Raw genomic sequence first — 15,695 nt, 5'->3', positions numbered from 1 at the left:
AGAGCCATTGTTTTTGCTCACTTAACCTATTGTTTTGTAGCGTCGTCGTTGCCGTCGGCCTCGTCGTTTCGTAAGCTCCCTATTTTGTAACAGTTGACAACCACTATTGTCTCAAATTTCTGAGCCTGCGTAGACGAGCCGGAAGTTCGTGATTGACGGACTTCCTGATTTGGAAGCAGGGCGGAAAGCGCCCTGCTTAGAAGTGGCCAGAGTCCGTGTCCTTGTTGCTGACAACAACTAAAACGTGGACTCTGGGGACGAGTTTGGTCGTGGATCTATCGTGGAACTGCCCAAGTTCACAAATCTGACCCACGATGAATAAAACAGGGACTAGAGATCTACAATGATGTGTTCTGAATATTTGATGGTGGTCAAGACTTTAATTATTAATCATAGGTTCGACTCCTTTTAGGTGCATTAAGGTTTTATTCCAGAGTCATCGTCGGAAAACTCAAGTACATCTCTTCCCCAAGAAATTGTTAATTAGCATTGAAACTGAGGAGCTACTCATGACCACACGTGGTAGTCAGAACCTTGCAATCATGTTCTTCAGAAACCGGCTTAAGGCTTTTATAACCTGCAAACCTGCAGTAACGACATAAATTTTCATTTAACCCGAAAGGAACCCGAAAGTTCTCACTTTTAGAGAAGAACAATAATTCAAAGCAGAAAACTCGTCTGAAGATGATCCGTTTATTTCTGTCAACTGCATTATTCGTCGCAGAATGTCTTCTATGCTATGTAATGCTTGTCCTTGTCTTGGGTCCTATGCTTCCATTTATCTCAGTTTTTTACATCTTTAAGGTGGCTGAGCGTGTTATAGTGAAGGTTACGTCCGGTGCATTCCCCTTGCCTAGCTTAGACGCCGTATTTGTAACAGAAAAAGACGAGGATCAAGCCAATATCAATGCGTTGCTTTGCTTCGAAAATAGAGGCAACGTTGAAGATGAAATAAACAACATTCGCCAAGCTATTTTAGAACGGCTAGTTGATGCAAAGAAAACCAATGGAGAATTGCTCTATCCCAAAGTTCGGTGCTATTTTAGACCTGGTTGGTTCCAGTATTTCTTGCAGAAAGATGACTGCTTCAAGATTGAAAAGCACGTATTCAAATGGCAAGGAGACGTTCCCAGTTCAAAGGACGAGTTGGCAGCCATTGTTTCAAAGCTGAGCAACGAACCCCTTCCTGAAGGAAGGTCTCCCTGGTATGGCTGTTGTATTCCAACAAACTTTGGTGACAACGATATTGTAGTTATGGTCAAAATGAACCACGCTATAGCTGATGGTATTTCTTTAGCAAGATTCCTCACTCAAAAGTTTTCAGATACAGTTATTCCTGCAAAACATTCTCAAAACGTTTCAACGACAAGCAGGAAACTCTTTCTGGCCAAAGCAGCGTTGACGACGCCGAGACACCTTTTCAAGTTGCTATTCTCATCTGCTGACCGGTCCATTTTACACGGGCCAAATCTCAGTGGAGTGAAAAAGGCTGCATGGTATGAAGCATTTGATTTGAAGTTGATAAAAGAGATCAAGACAGCCACTGGCACAACTGTTAATGACGTGTTGATGTCTTGTCTTTCTCTGGCACTGAGAAGATACTCCCAGAGAAAAGGTGTCAAGAATCCTGATGACTTGACCGTATCCATCCCTGTAAACTTACGTTCATCAGCTTTATCTAAAGAGCTTGCATTTGAAAACAATGTATCCTTCATCTACCCAGAACTTGCCGTAGCTACTGACGGAATCCTCAAGCAGTTATACGAGACAAAAACCCGCATGAACGAAGCCAAAGTGTCTGCTGAACCCTTAGCCTCGGCTGCTGTATTATTCCTTTCGCAAGAACTTTGTCCCGGATTTTTAACATCTAAAGCCAATAATTTCTTGATCAGTAAAGCGAGCTGTATTTTTTCAAATGTCCCTGGTCCACAACAGATGCTCACCGTTAAAGGTAGCCGCATAAAATACATGATATTTTGGCCTCCTCATAAAGGAAATACCGGAGTAGGACTATCTATTTTCACATATGCAGGGCACGTTATTTTTGGAGCTTATGGCGATATCTCTGTACTGTCAGATCCCGAGATTATTGTAGAAGAATTTGGAAGCGCTGTGAATGAGATGGCTAGATGCTTCCGTGGCCATAATAACAGCTGTATCAGCAATGGACAACCCTGACAGGCCTCAGTAAACCAGAGTCTTTCTACACTTGAAGTACCGTGCATGTTACCGCTAACTTTTTGAGAATCGAACGAAATTAGACTTCACTGCGTTCATCAGGCCGGTAAAGCCAAGAAGAGTGAATTGATTTAGATTAAGATTTAGATTTATATTCACAGTTAATTACGAATACAGTAAACACCCGCATATAAGAACCTAGATTCCGGCCAAGTTAGGCTAAATAAGAGTCTTATAAAAATGGTATTTACCGTAGTTGAAAGCTATCCAGCGGGTTCTTAAATTGGTTATTATATCCACAAAAGGTATCTACTCTATGACAAGTGGCTGTAAGGGACATGTAATTTTTCTAGATACTTGTAGTAATAGCCATAAACAAAAGAAAATAAACCATATAGCAAAACTACAGCTTATTTTGTTCTTTACATGTATGTCCTCAATGTTCTAGGCATTGCAATCAAACAATAGAGGCCAGAATTCTAAAAAGCAAATCAAAGTCGTTGTTCCAGTCGCCTGAAATTTCAAGGTCATTTTAAAAAGAATAACCTGTTATTTTTTTGGGGGTTCAAAAATGAAACTTTTGGTCTAACAGGTTCTTAAATTCTAGGTCCTTATATGCGGGTGTTTACTGTAAATCGTAGCCGCCTCGTTCTCGTAACGTAAAAGACTAAAAAATGATTGTACAAGAATTTTTAAATTGTGCAAATGAAATGGCCCTAATTCATGTATTATCCTTACAAATAATATTCACGGTTAGCAGCAGAGATAAAAAACATTGAAATGTCGCCAGAGTTCTCCATCATCAGTTAGTTATACCGCGCAGGCCGGTGGCTCACTTGGTTGTGCATCGGGTTGTCACGAGGGAGGTCTAGAGTTCGCCTCTGGCCGGACCAACACTAAGGGTCTTAAAATAATTGAGGGGACAGTGTTGCCTTTCTAATTACACCTGCAAATGGTTAGTTCACTTCTCGAAAAGAGTCGGTCGGGGACGTTGTCCCCGGTGTTGTGGTCTGACCTAATCTGGTCGGAGGCATCTTTCACTTACTAAACAAAATTGTAAACTGCGTAACAAGCAGCCTGGCCAAAGTCCCCCACAAAAAGTATTGTAATTAGTCCTGAAAAGCCCTGAGGGGGAAAAACTAATAAGTTCACTGCACTTCACTTCACTACAGCTACCCAACTATATTTGACGTGATATAGCAAACATGACAAGGAGTGTTTCATCCGATATCAACACCGAGAAGCGAGTTGAAAAAAGAGGCCGAAGGCCGAGTTTTTTAACCGATTTCGAGGTGGTTGGATATCTAATAATATTGCTTCTCTAAGGAATCAGTATTTTAAGAGATATTTGGGATCATAGTTGGCGAAATTTTATGCTAATTAAGACCACATATCCAAAGTGAGTTCTTTTGTTTTTGGTTTATGATTTATTGATGAGTTTGAGAAATTAAAATACTTCAAAAGGTCTATCGCGATACTTGTTGGTTTTGCCGTACTTTTGCCTTCAAATCAATCAGTCCTCCTCGATTACACCATTTTATGAATCTGTATTTGTCACCCAATCGTTGACAAGGAAGCATGCATGATTGTTATCCATTAAGATCGAGTACATTAGTTTATCATCAAGTGGGAAAGGCCTCAGATAGCCATGTGTTTTTTGTGCCTTTCCCTACATCTAGGTACGACGGAAAGCCACAAGAATCTGGAACAAAAATTCATCTTCCAAATCGGCACCCTTAATCCTCACGGTATTAACAAACGCTTTTCATTTAACTAATATATTCCTATCTTTCACGTTGCCATGTTACCACCAATAGCGTAGCTCCCACTCTACTATAAAAAGTACACGTAATCCATAATTCCTCGATTCGCTCTGACGAAGGGCTAACGCTCGAGACGTCAGCTTTTAGAATCTCTGTACGGTGGCCAATTTACATTACCAACTCCGTTGATAAAACCAAATTTTTGTATACTACTTCCCCGCCGACGTAGCACCACAGTTTCTTTTAAAACTACCCTCTTCATATATGAGCTGAAAACCGAGATTGAGTGAACCAACCAGACCGCGCGAAATGCATTATCCGAGGTTGAGAATTTAATAAATATATTTATTGTTCAACACCGTTGTGACAATGTCCAAATATGATCATACTGGCGCGCTCATTATTCGTCGTGCCATAGTTAATGCATGGAGATGGTTATGAAACTGGACAAGTTCCTTTGTCTCATGTTTTTGTCCGTATTTTTCGCCTTTACCCTCACAAAACACACCTTTTTTTGAGAAGATAACCAATCAAATCCTTTGATTAAATTATGCGCAACTAATTTGCGAGCCCGTGCGAAGCGAAAACAAAAGATTGTGCAGGGTCACGGTCAATTCAACATTGATTGCAACAACATTGTTCTCGCTTTTGAAAGTTCTAAGGTTTCATAACCCGTCCCTCGATTAACTATGGTCGTGCGTACTCAACAGATATCCTGCGATGTACGTAATTTTTTGTGTCGTGGAGAAAAAATGGTAGTTTTTCCAGCTTTTTTTTCCAATAAACTTAGAAAATTGTGCTTTGTCATCAATGTGTTGAATAATAAAACAATTATCCTGCTCAATTTTGCGGAATATCGCCTGATTTTAGCCCACTCAGCCTACGGCCTCGTCAGCTAAGTATCAGGCGATATTCCGCGCGATTTCGCAGGATAATTGTTAAATATACGTTTCTTTTCAATTTTCTAGGCGCTATACAAATTGAACTCGATCATCGGATATTCGGCCTTTCAACAGTTTTTCAGTTGGGGTCGAGAAAGCAGACGTCTTCTCGAATGTCCGGAGAGAATTCGGGCAGATGTAATCAGTTCCAAGCCCGATTTTAACCAGTCTTTCAACATAGCAAAATTAACAGTAATCGACTTAGACGATCTGTGGGCATCCGTTAAGACATTTTTGCTTTAATATTTAACTACTCTGGCAAATAAATATCGCTCTTCAAAGCCAGCTAGCAATGGATTATTTTCCAAGGTCGCCAGCCAGCATCCATTATTTTGACGCCTTTTCGCAACCAGAAAGATACACATTTTGCTGTGGGCGCCAGCCATCGGCTGGCCGGATTGTGGAGGATTGAACCGGAAGTATTAAGATAAGGTATTTGGCGAGGTGAATGTGGTGGGATGATTTCCATGTCACTTAGGCCTAGTTAAGTTTGTCACTGAAGTCGACCAAGTGTTCATTTATGTTACCAAGTGCCTTGGACTCTTTCGTTGATTAGCAAAATATATTGATTTGGATGCTTACCCCATAATTGATTTACAACAGGCATCCGTCCATACTTTCCTAGAAATTCTAATAATATTTTCTACTCTTTTTTCTACGAACGTGTAGTTTTGGAGCTGAGGCTGAACGTTATATATTTTTGCGATGTGATGATTTTGCTTCGCCTCATGACTTTGATGGTGTTTAAGTTATTTTGCAACGATTATAAATAAGAACTCATTATTACAAACTGAAATGTGTATCATGCAATAAGAAAACCATTGTTATGATATATACCAAATATGCCTTTACCGAAGTATTTGGGTTAATTTACATTTATTTACCTTCATTTTATGCTTTCATTTAAAATACAAAAGAGTAAAATAAAACGTTCTTATCGACTCTCAGCCTGAGGAATGTTCTTAATACGTTCTTAAAGTTTTGGTTAATCTCAGCCTCAACGTTCTTATAAAAAAGGTTCTTATTTAAAAAAGAGTGTAATTGCCGTTTGTATTTTGTTGACAGTAACACTTTTTTTTCTTAATGTTGCCTTTTCGATGCGGTGTAGTTTCAGGCAAGACGATAATTGATTTTCTGTCCCTCTGTCTCGCTTTAAGACTTGAATGGGTGTACTGACAATTTGTTCACGCGTACGCCATACAAGGATCAAAAGACAACTTTTGCAAACGATAATGACAATCAAAGAACAGAAATCGGTGACACAATGACCCATAACTCATGTGACTGATACCACATGATTGCCAGGGCCGTAGCCAGAAAAAAATTATGACTGAGGCAATGTCCATGGTTAAATTCGCTTCGTAGGTGTTTATGATGAGTACATTTTAAAGAGAATGCTGGAATCACGCTTTATTTTGAAAAATCACAAAAAAATGACTGAGGCAACTGCCTCGGTTTGCCTCATCCTGGCTACGGCCCTGAGTGCACTCTGGCGTGACGATTGAGGTTGTTCCAAGGTCGACTGAATGTGTTGCGTGAAGGTTATTGAAGGTCAGCCTCCTTGTGTCCATAGTCCAATTCCATTTTCATCCCAAGGTGTACTTTCGACCGTGTGTTCCAGAGGGCAAGTTTCCCATAAACAAACGGCAAACATCAAGCTTGTTTGATTTTAGTTCTTGCCTGTTAGCTACTGATACCAAATAACTTCTCAGAAGAGTGGCAAGTTTTGAATAGAGAATTTTAATATTTCAACGAGAAGCACTGTTTGAGAGCAGTCTGCCGTGTCACGAAAACGCGACGCTATATCTCTCTAATCATTCCACTTAATGTTTACGTGAAAATTTCCCAAGTTGCGCAGAGTAATTCAAAAGCATGGCCTCCCAAACTTATCCCGGATCACGTGCTGGTACAAAGTACCGCGGTAAATGAAAAAAAGTGACCAATGATATTCCAGAATTTCAGAGCCACGCCTTCCTAGTCTTTCAAAATACGAGGCGCAATCCTATGCATAGGTATTCCCTAAAAGTCGAGACGAAACATGGGCGACGAGGAAGTGGTAAAAACGAAGCAAAGCAACGGTACGATGGAGGCAAATGGACATGTCCCTAATCGAAAAAGTGATAAAAGGAGAAGTACAAAGACGGTAACCATTCGGTTGCGATCCCGTGTTTATATACAGACGATGTCCTTGTTGCTGTGTACTGTTTGGTTCTTGCTAGAGTGTCTGCTATGCTATGCAGTTATTGTTGTCCTGCTTACTCCTCTTCTTCCGTTTATCGCGGTGTTCTACATGTTAAAGACAGCTGAGCGCCTGACCGTGAAGATTACTTCTAATGGAATTCGCTTGACAGCAATGGACGCCCTATGGCAACAGACGTGCGACGAGAATCGACTAGTCATTAACGCGCTCATTTGTGTCGAAAACCGAGGCATCTTTGATGAGGGAGTGAAGTCATTCCGCCAAATTATTTTAGAACGCATGGTAAATGCAACCAACAGCAAAGGAGAACTACTCTACCCTAGAAGTCGCTGCTATATTGAACCAGGTTGGTTCCAGTACTTTTTCCAGGAAGACCCTTCCTTCAGGATTGAAAATCACGTGTTTAAATGGGAGGGAGATGTACCTCGTTCAAAGGACGAATTAGCAGCCGTTGTTTCGAAGCTCAGCAATGAAGCTCTGCCTGAAGGTAGACCTCCCTGGTACTTTTGCTGTATCCCAACCAACTTTGGTGACAATGACATGGCTGTATTGTGCAGAATAAAGCACTCATTTGCTGATGGAACATCCTTAATTAAATTCGTCAATTTCCATCTTTCAGATGCAGGAACACCTCAAAATTTGATTGAAAAATTCTCATCAAAAGGCAGGTCACTCCTTCTGGCCAAGGCATTACTAATTGTACCAAGGTATTGCCTCAACTTGCTACTCTCATTGGCTGACCGATCCATTTTACACGGGCCAAATCTCAGTGGAGTGAAAAAGGTTGCATGGCATGAAGCATTTGAACTGAAGCTGATAAAAGAGATCAAGACAGCCACCGGCACAACTGTTAATGATGTGTTGATGTCTTGTCTTTCCCTGGCAGTTAGGAGGTATTTCCAGAGGAAAGGTGTTGAAAATCCTGAGGATCTCATTGCATCTGTTCCTGTAGATGTTCGGTCACCAGCTTCATTAATGAACTGTTCTTTTGAAAATAAATTCTCGTTAGTTTTCCCCAAGCTTGCACTAGCCACTGGTGATGTTTTAAAGCAACTGTATGAAACGAAAGCCCGCATGGATCAAACAAAAGTGTCTGGGGCACCGCTTGCCTCAGCTGCTGTAATTTTTCTTGGGCTGGAACTGTTACCAGAGTGTGTGATTTCTAAGGTATATAGATTTATCACCCAAAAATCTAGTTGTGTCATTTCAAATGTGCCTGGTCCACAACAGTTGTTCTCTTTACAAGGCTGCCATGTAAAGTACATGGTATTTTGGCCTCCTCAGAAGGATAATATTGGAGTGGGACTGTCCATTTACTCATATGCTGGGCAAGTTATTGTTGGAGTTCAAGGAGATGTTTCTGTGCTGTCAGATCCAGAGATTGTTGTAGAAGAATTTGGAAATGCCGTGAATGAGATGGCCAGACGTGTTCTGCATGCTGATAAGCCGATCAGCAATGGAAGTTTCCCTGGTCCTAAAGGTGATGCAAACTCAGCTTGCTCACACTAATATCAGACCAATATTGTTTAATGTGGAGATTTGTGTGCTTGTTGGGTAGTTTGAGATGTTTCAATTTTTACTAATAGAAACCTGTGCTACCTTTTTAAACACCATTGAAACCTTGATGATAGTTTACTTTGATCCCAATTCACAAATTATGTTGAAATTTGGGATTTGGGTGTTTAATTTGGTCCAAGAGAGGAAATACTGGTTTGGTCATACAGAATCCTATTATTTTCTTACATTAATAGCAAGCTAGGGCATCCTAATACTACTAAGACCTAGAACACATGAGCCACCCTTAGGCAAACCTATCTTAATTAAGGAATGTAAAGTTCTACATACTTACTTGACTGAGAAATTGTATTTACATATTTATTATTTTATTATTTAGAGTTGTTTATAGAATTTCAATCACCTCCTCCTTTCGCTGCATATGACAAAGGGCAATCCCCTCTAGCAACCAAACCCAAGAATGGCCATTTCCTTTGTAGGATTGTTCAACTATGTATCTTTAAATTAATGTGATTATTTGGCCAATTTTTTGTCTTGTTTTGCTAACGTTTTTTCTCCATACAAAGACATTTTAATCCATGAAGATGTGCCCCTCTTTAAAAAATTATCCTAGTTGAATTGTGGTAACTATATAATATTCAATAGTCCAGTTTCAAGTTCTCCATGACCACTGCATAAAAACACTGAGGATGCATTTTTACAAGGTTAGCTTCCATCTGTAGTGAATATATACACAAATTCCAGCGAGAAGATGACGTGTTTTCTACTCTGTCTATTGTTTAGTTTCAGCCGGTATTTGTGAATATAATTATTCACATCAGATGGAGGCTAACAATGTAAAAATGCGTCCTCAGTGTTTTTATTCAGCAGTCACAGAGAACTTGAAACTGGACCATTATCCGAAAAAACAATATTATTTTAAAATAAGCCCAACAGGTATGAGACTGGGATTACAGACTATTTTACCTAAGTGGTCATTTGCATCTAGGAAACTGGAAGCTTTGGAAAGTAGTAAATGTGCCATTCATTTTCATGCTTCCTCATTTTTTCATGTTATAATGTAGTGTTTTCTGTATTTAGCTCATGTAGGGTGTGTTTTCAAGGAACCATGAATTTCAGTTGCTCACTTATAGTATAATATTAACTTTTTGCTGACAGACATTGTTGGGGTTATAATCAAAGGGGAATGACATTGAATGTAGTGTTTCATTATATCAAAGATAATTAATATTTATCTCGAGGTAAAAAAACGAATATTCAGTATTTGAAATTGCATGACAGAAATCAGTGTCATTTGTTTATAAATTTAATTATTTATATAGTAACATTTGAAATGTTGACGGCAGTTGAGTTGGCTTGTTCAACACAAATTATTAGAGCTATTTTGGGTTCATAACAATAACATGGGGTGTTTGTGTTACAAGATCACATTGTAATCACAGTAAAATAACAAATTGATTGATAGTTTATTACAGCAGATAGGTTAACAATATCCTAGCAAATACTGAAGTTATTAAAATTTTATAATAAATTATTTTCACGATGGTTGCAAGTACATGTATCACATAAAAATTTAATCATTATTTCAGAATAATTATTCTTCCAGCTTCATGCAGGACTGAGGCTTTTTTGCTGAATATTTATTCATTCCATATAATTTGCTTAGAGTGGTACTATGATCAAAAAATCATTTCCTTTTTTTCTTCTGATTTTGAAAGCGTGTGCGCTAAACACCTAACTGGTAAAATTTTGAGCTTTGAGTTTTATCCAAAGGCTGTTTATTTTGAGTGTAAGTTTTGGATTTCATGGTCCGCCATTACTCACGTTCAAAACTGACCAGTTGGGTCTCAGAGGGTTGGATCTTGGAGAAAGTGACGTCATTGACTCCCTAGCTTAAAATCTCAGCGTGTAAATGCAGCTTGCTATACATGCAAAACACAAGTTTAAAAGTCTGAAAGCCCAAAACTCCTGTTCTGCATGTTTAATTCTGCAGTGTACATAAGACTATAAAGTTAGTAATGGTGGACCATTAAATAGGAAAACTCCAGTTAAAATAAACTTGGGTCACTCACTGTTTTTTTTTTATCATAGTAGCACTTTTAAGTCTCACTGCTACGAGTCAATGGGTTAATGATAGAAAACCCCTGATGATCTCACTTAGTTGATGTTCACATTAAAAGATATTGGACCTTTCAAGAGTTGTACAGTATTATCTTTTGATGGTGCAATATTCCAACCACGGCAAAAACTCAATTACAATTTTATACCCCCTCTTAAGGAGGCTCCCTTGAGTTTTAGGGCCGTGTGCAATCTGAGCACTAGTATGGTAAGAAAAGCCTGAATCACCCATGTTTTTCTAATTTTTGTGACGTCAGCGCGACCAAATCTGTAAAATTAACTGTTAATTTTCTTGTGTTCATTTTGTAATTTTTTAAAAAAATTGGCTCAGTTTTAACCACATTGAGTTCCTATCAGATACCCTATATTTGTTAAAACCTGTCAGAGATAATCAAATATACTAGTTATAGCTGTCGCTAAAGTGCCAACGAGCCAAGCTTGCGTGATCTGGCGGCTGCAAACATCACGCGGCATACTCGTGCTTAACTCTCATTGGTTATCGCTACGGTCAACATTTCATCGCTTTGGTCTACATTACAGCTTTTGGTCTACATTACACTCAAATTTGAAGCGCTTCTGAGATTTCGTCCGCCTAAAAATCTTCTCGCGGCTCTATAAGCTGCCGCCTCGCCAGGCCTTCTGTCTTCAGAAGGCCTGACTCGTTGGCAATTAATTTATTAATAAGGAAAGTCACACATTACAGAATATTGGCAAAACTGTCTGAACAACCTGACTTTATCACTTCAAAATGTCAGGCAATATCATATCCATGATGTGGCAAAGAATAAGAAAAATTCACCAAAGGAAGAGTATAAATATTAAGGAATTTAGGCTAAAAATAGAAATATATCTGCCTGTCATTAGATGTGATGTTGCCATGGTAACGGCCAAAACCAAAAATTGACACCCAAAAATAAGTCCTATTATATCGGTAGCCATACTGATAAATCTCTCAAGGGAAAACTTTAAGAGAAATTAAGTAGGTTTCCTTTTGTAACTCGTGCCATGAAGTAAGGGTTTTCGCAAATACTCTACTAAGGGAGCCACCTTAATTTACTGAATCAGCATCTTGAGCAGACTTGTAGTATTTAGTACTTAGGATTAGTTAGTGATTGCTTCCTATCATGGCATCACCATATTGATTGTTTCAGTACCAAAATTAGAGAAAGTGTAAATATTATTGCCAAAATAAAACATTACGTACCAAAACATTCTCCACTAAGTATCTACTATGCAATTATATATCATTATCTAATCTATGGTTACATTCTTTAATAATTATTAAGGAGCTTCCATATCTAATGTGGTAAAATTACAAAACAAGTTGTCAAAGTCATCAACGATGTACCACATAATGAACATGTTACTCTTCATTATGTAAAGTTTGGTAACAAAGTTTTGTCTTGAAAAGTTCCCATGTTGTCAAGGCAACTTGCCTCATTTCCAATGGTATCTTTTCGGGTTTTGGCGTCATTTAACTGGTAACAGTCACCAGTTTGATTTAACCATTACCATTTGTAGATTTTGGTGGGCTTCATCACTCATGACATCAAGGACCTATAAGTTACTCTTGGAAACGAAGCAAGTTGCCCTTCACAACCTGGGAATTCAAACGTTGAAACTTTGTCGCGAAAATTCCTAGTGCCATACTTAACTGAGAATCGTAGATAATAAACCATTAAATCTTACTCAATACCTTGTATCTGAGCAATATAATGTAATTATGCTACTCAAAGCACATCCCTACAATATCTAAATCCCCGCCCTTTCAGAACAAATAATTATAAGGAAATTTTGCCCAACACTTATTGGATCTTATTATTGGAGTGATATTCCTCTATCTATACACAGAATGTCAAATGATCAAATTATTATTTAAAAGATCTCTCCTCCAAAATTATTTTGCTCAGTATCAATATTATTATACTGTCTCCATTGTCTAGTGTCCTCTAAATATGTTGTTTTCGTTTTCTCTGCTGATTGTAATTATTATACTCTGTTTATCTTAATAATGTAGTTTAATTCAAAGGGCATATAACTAGTTTACCTATACTGTTGCCCTTCTCCATTTTTTTTTTCATGGTGAGTCGAGATACTGTTGTAATTCTTATGAAGTGGAGGAAATAGAATGAACGAACGAGCTAGGTTTTTCAAACTTAGCGATTTCTGAGTCTGGTTTACAGAAAATGTACAAGAAACAGTATGTTTTTTAGACTTAATGTCTTGTGGGTTTTTTGTCGTTGTTTCTTCAGTTTTCAAGACAGGCGTGCAAGTGAATTCTTAGATTTGGTCAGTATCTGATATTGCAAGAATGGTGAATTTCTGGTTCTGGTATTGTTTTTCCAAACATACAGTAGCATGCATTGTAAGCACCTTGTAAGGCCTATGCAGGATTAAATTTAAAATTTCACTCTCTACACTGGGGCTATTTTGGGGCTGTCTTATGAAATACAGTTAAACTGCCAATAGCAGTAAAAAGTTGTTTGTGACCATTTGCCTATTTCACTGGGAAACAATTTAGTATGGCAGCACAGTTTTGGGCAATTTTCTGTTTTTTTAGGTACACCTCCCACCCTCTAATTGACTTTGACCACTACATGGTTCAACAAGGCCTAAGAATGCCTATTAACAGTCAACATGAAACATGAAACCTTTGTATAAAATGTGTAAATAAGTCAAATTGCACACCCTTTCGTGAAGGATAGTTTTCTTGAACAGCAGCCCAAAGTTTGGAAAGAGTGTAATTAGGAATCAGGGAAATCTGCCAAATTTTGGTTAGTTTGAAAGTGTACCTCTACTCTGCACCGAGAGGTTTTCTCCGGGTACTCCAGTTTCCCATCTCCTCAAAAAACTGACATTTGACTTGATTTACTTTCATTGTTCATTTCAGTTTACAGTGTCCCCAATTAGCCCTCCAGCGCTAGAAGGACTAGACACTTAAATAAAGTTCCTTTCCTTTCCTGTCCTTTTTACCTTACAGAATTGTGAGTGCTATGTAGCACAAGCAAAAACTCCAAAAATAAGCCCAAGAGCTTCAAGATATTACATTTGGTTGTAACAAAACTTATCACTAATCCAGAAAAAAATAATTAATATCAAAACCTACTGAGTTAACCCATTGACTCCCAGGGGTTCCCCATTGACGAGCAAAATCGTCTGGGGTTAGACAGAGTAAAATACTAAGTCTGGCCAGTTTCGGCCGGTTTGGATGCCAAAGGGTTAATTAACCACTGTTTGTGATTAATCCAATGGATAGCCCTATCCACAGCCAGAATACTTCATATCATTAAATTAACAATAAAAATGATTAATACTCTTTATTCACCTCCAGGTTGTACAAGCTAATATTTCTAAACATTTACCCACTGCCACAGAACCATGAAATGTTAGGAAAAGGAGAGACCAAAACCCTCATGACAGTATACTTGAAGCATTATTTAGTATTTAGGTATATACCACACAAGTGAATAGTAATTAGGTAAAGTACAATCGTCCAGGTGAATGTAGTCCTGAACCAAAGTATCTGTCAATGTCATTTCAAACAGTCCTTCTCATGACTACACTCAACTGAATGATTGTACTTGACTTAATTAGGATATGACTCCTGGGTTCAAACCATTTATGATTTCAAGTGAATAGTTCTCTCCTATTTTATTTATTTTATTTTGTTATTTATTTTTTGTTTGAGCAGGTTGAAGTTTTGGCAGCTATTCAGCTGATGTGGACCTGCTATACCCACCCACCCGTATACACACAGAGGACAGCCACAACACCGGGAACTTCATCCGATGCTCTTCTCGAATAGTGTGTGGGTTATGAACATGGAAGTATTTGTGAGATGGGACCTCCGGCTTATCGTCCTTAAAAAAATATATATATATAAATAGGTCTTTATTGTTTTTTAAGCAAAAATACATGCTAAAACAAGAACAGTTACATTAAAAATAGCCGAAAGAATTAATTAGAATTACAAGGCTATCGACATTACATTAAATATCTACTCTATATTTGAAAAAAGCCTGTTAAAAAGACTATTTTTAAAACGCTGGGTATTAACCCTAGGGAGTTGACTACTAGGAACTCGGAGGCACGCTGAGCTTTCTTTCATTTTGGGGACGAAATTGTACAGAGGGTGATCGGGCATAACGGAGATCTTCTTGAATAGCAAGCGATCAACCTCTTCTAATACGCCATATATGTCAATTTGGTACGAAACATATTTCCGTTTAAAGCAGCACTGTAGAAAATTCTAAACCGTCGTTAATTCAGGTATTGAGGAGGCGTATACGGGTAGACCGTACGCTAGTTTGGGTAGAACAATTGATCTAAAAACGTAATCTACATCTGGTTGTTGGTATCCCACTTTATGTAAACATCTTATCACATAAAGACACTTGTTGGCCTCCTGCAGCTTAACCTTAATATGCTTGTTAAATCTATGATTACTTTGTAAAGTAACCCCTAACACTTTTAAACAAGAAACTTGCGTTATATTGTTCACAGGGTCTATATCATGAGCAACGTTCTTACAAAGTATTAGTTCATTACATTTTTTAGGATTACATGCCATGGCATTATCTTGGGTCCAACTGAAAAAAGACTCAGTTATTTAAAGACCCTGAGTGTTGGTCCGGCCAGAGTCGAACTCACGACCTCCCGCATGGCAGCCCGGTGCTCAACCAACTGAGCCACCGGTGCAAGCTGATTGGCTAACTCGGAAGTGAGTGGTCAAGTTTCTGACCACCTTTTACAAAATAAAGTAATTTTTTGGTTCACTTTTCATTCAATGTGTGTGGTGTACATTAACAGGGTCAGTTTTTCAGGGAGTAATTAACCCATTGACTCCTGGGGTTTCCCCACTGATGAGTAAAATCGTCTGGCGTTAGACAGAGTAAAATACTAAGTCTGGCCGGTTTAGGCCGGTTTGGGTGTCAAAAGGTTCAAACAATACAATAAACAAAACTGAGGTGAATAGGTGAA

The 15,695-nt window shown here is 38.4% G+C and overlaps 3 protein-coding genes across 6 annotated transcripts in view; 2 read left to right on the top strand and 1 right to left on the bottom strand.

The window, feature by feature from the left end:
• The first annotated feature begins 456 nt into the window (after positions 1–456).
• LOC137979051 (putative diacyglycerol O-acyltransferase MT1809) lies at positions 457–3,639 on the top strand. Its single transcript, XM_068826216.1, has one exon. It carries the CDS (start codon positions 685–687, stop codon positions 2,176–2,178), a length of 1,494 nt encoding a protein of 497 aa, XP_068682317.1. The 5' UTR covers positions 457–684; the 3' UTR covers positions 2,179–3,639.
• Positions 3,640–6,597: 2,958 nt separating this feature from the next.
• On the top strand, positions 6,598–10,793 carry LOC137980140 (putative diacyglycerol O-acyltransferase Rv1760). Its single transcript, XM_068827506.1, has one exon. The coding sequence runs from the start codon at positions 6,921–6,923 to the stop codon at positions 8,589–8,591; it is 1,671 nt and encodes a 556-aa protein (XP_068683607.1). The 5' UTR covers positions 6,598–6,920; the 3' UTR covers positions 8,592–10,793.
• A 3,796-nt stretch (positions 10,794–14,589) lies between these two features.
• The window catches only part of LOC137980141 (COA8 family protein Y39B6A.34, mitochondrial-like), a 7,753-nt gene continuing 6,647 nt past the window's right edge, over positions 14,590–15,695 (bottom strand). For all 4 annotated transcript variants that reach the window (XM_068827509.1, XM_068827508.1, XM_068827510.1 and 1 more), the window contains one exon: positions 14,590–15,695. This exon is cut by the window's right edge and continues 689 nt beyond it. The gene's annotated coding sequence lies outside the window, so the exon portion shown is untranslated.

Source organism: Montipora foliosa, chromosome 12 (assembly GCF_036669935.1).
Source record: "Montipora foliosa isolate CH-2021 chromosome 12, ASM3666993v2, whole genome shotgun sequence".
Classification (NCBI taxonomy): domain Eukaryota; kingdom Metazoa; phylum Cnidaria; class Anthozoa; order Scleractinia; family Acroporidae; genus Montipora; species Montipora foliosa.
The sequence above is the reverse complement of the archived record's forward strand: the minus strand, read 5'-3'. Positions and strand labels throughout refer to the sequence as shown.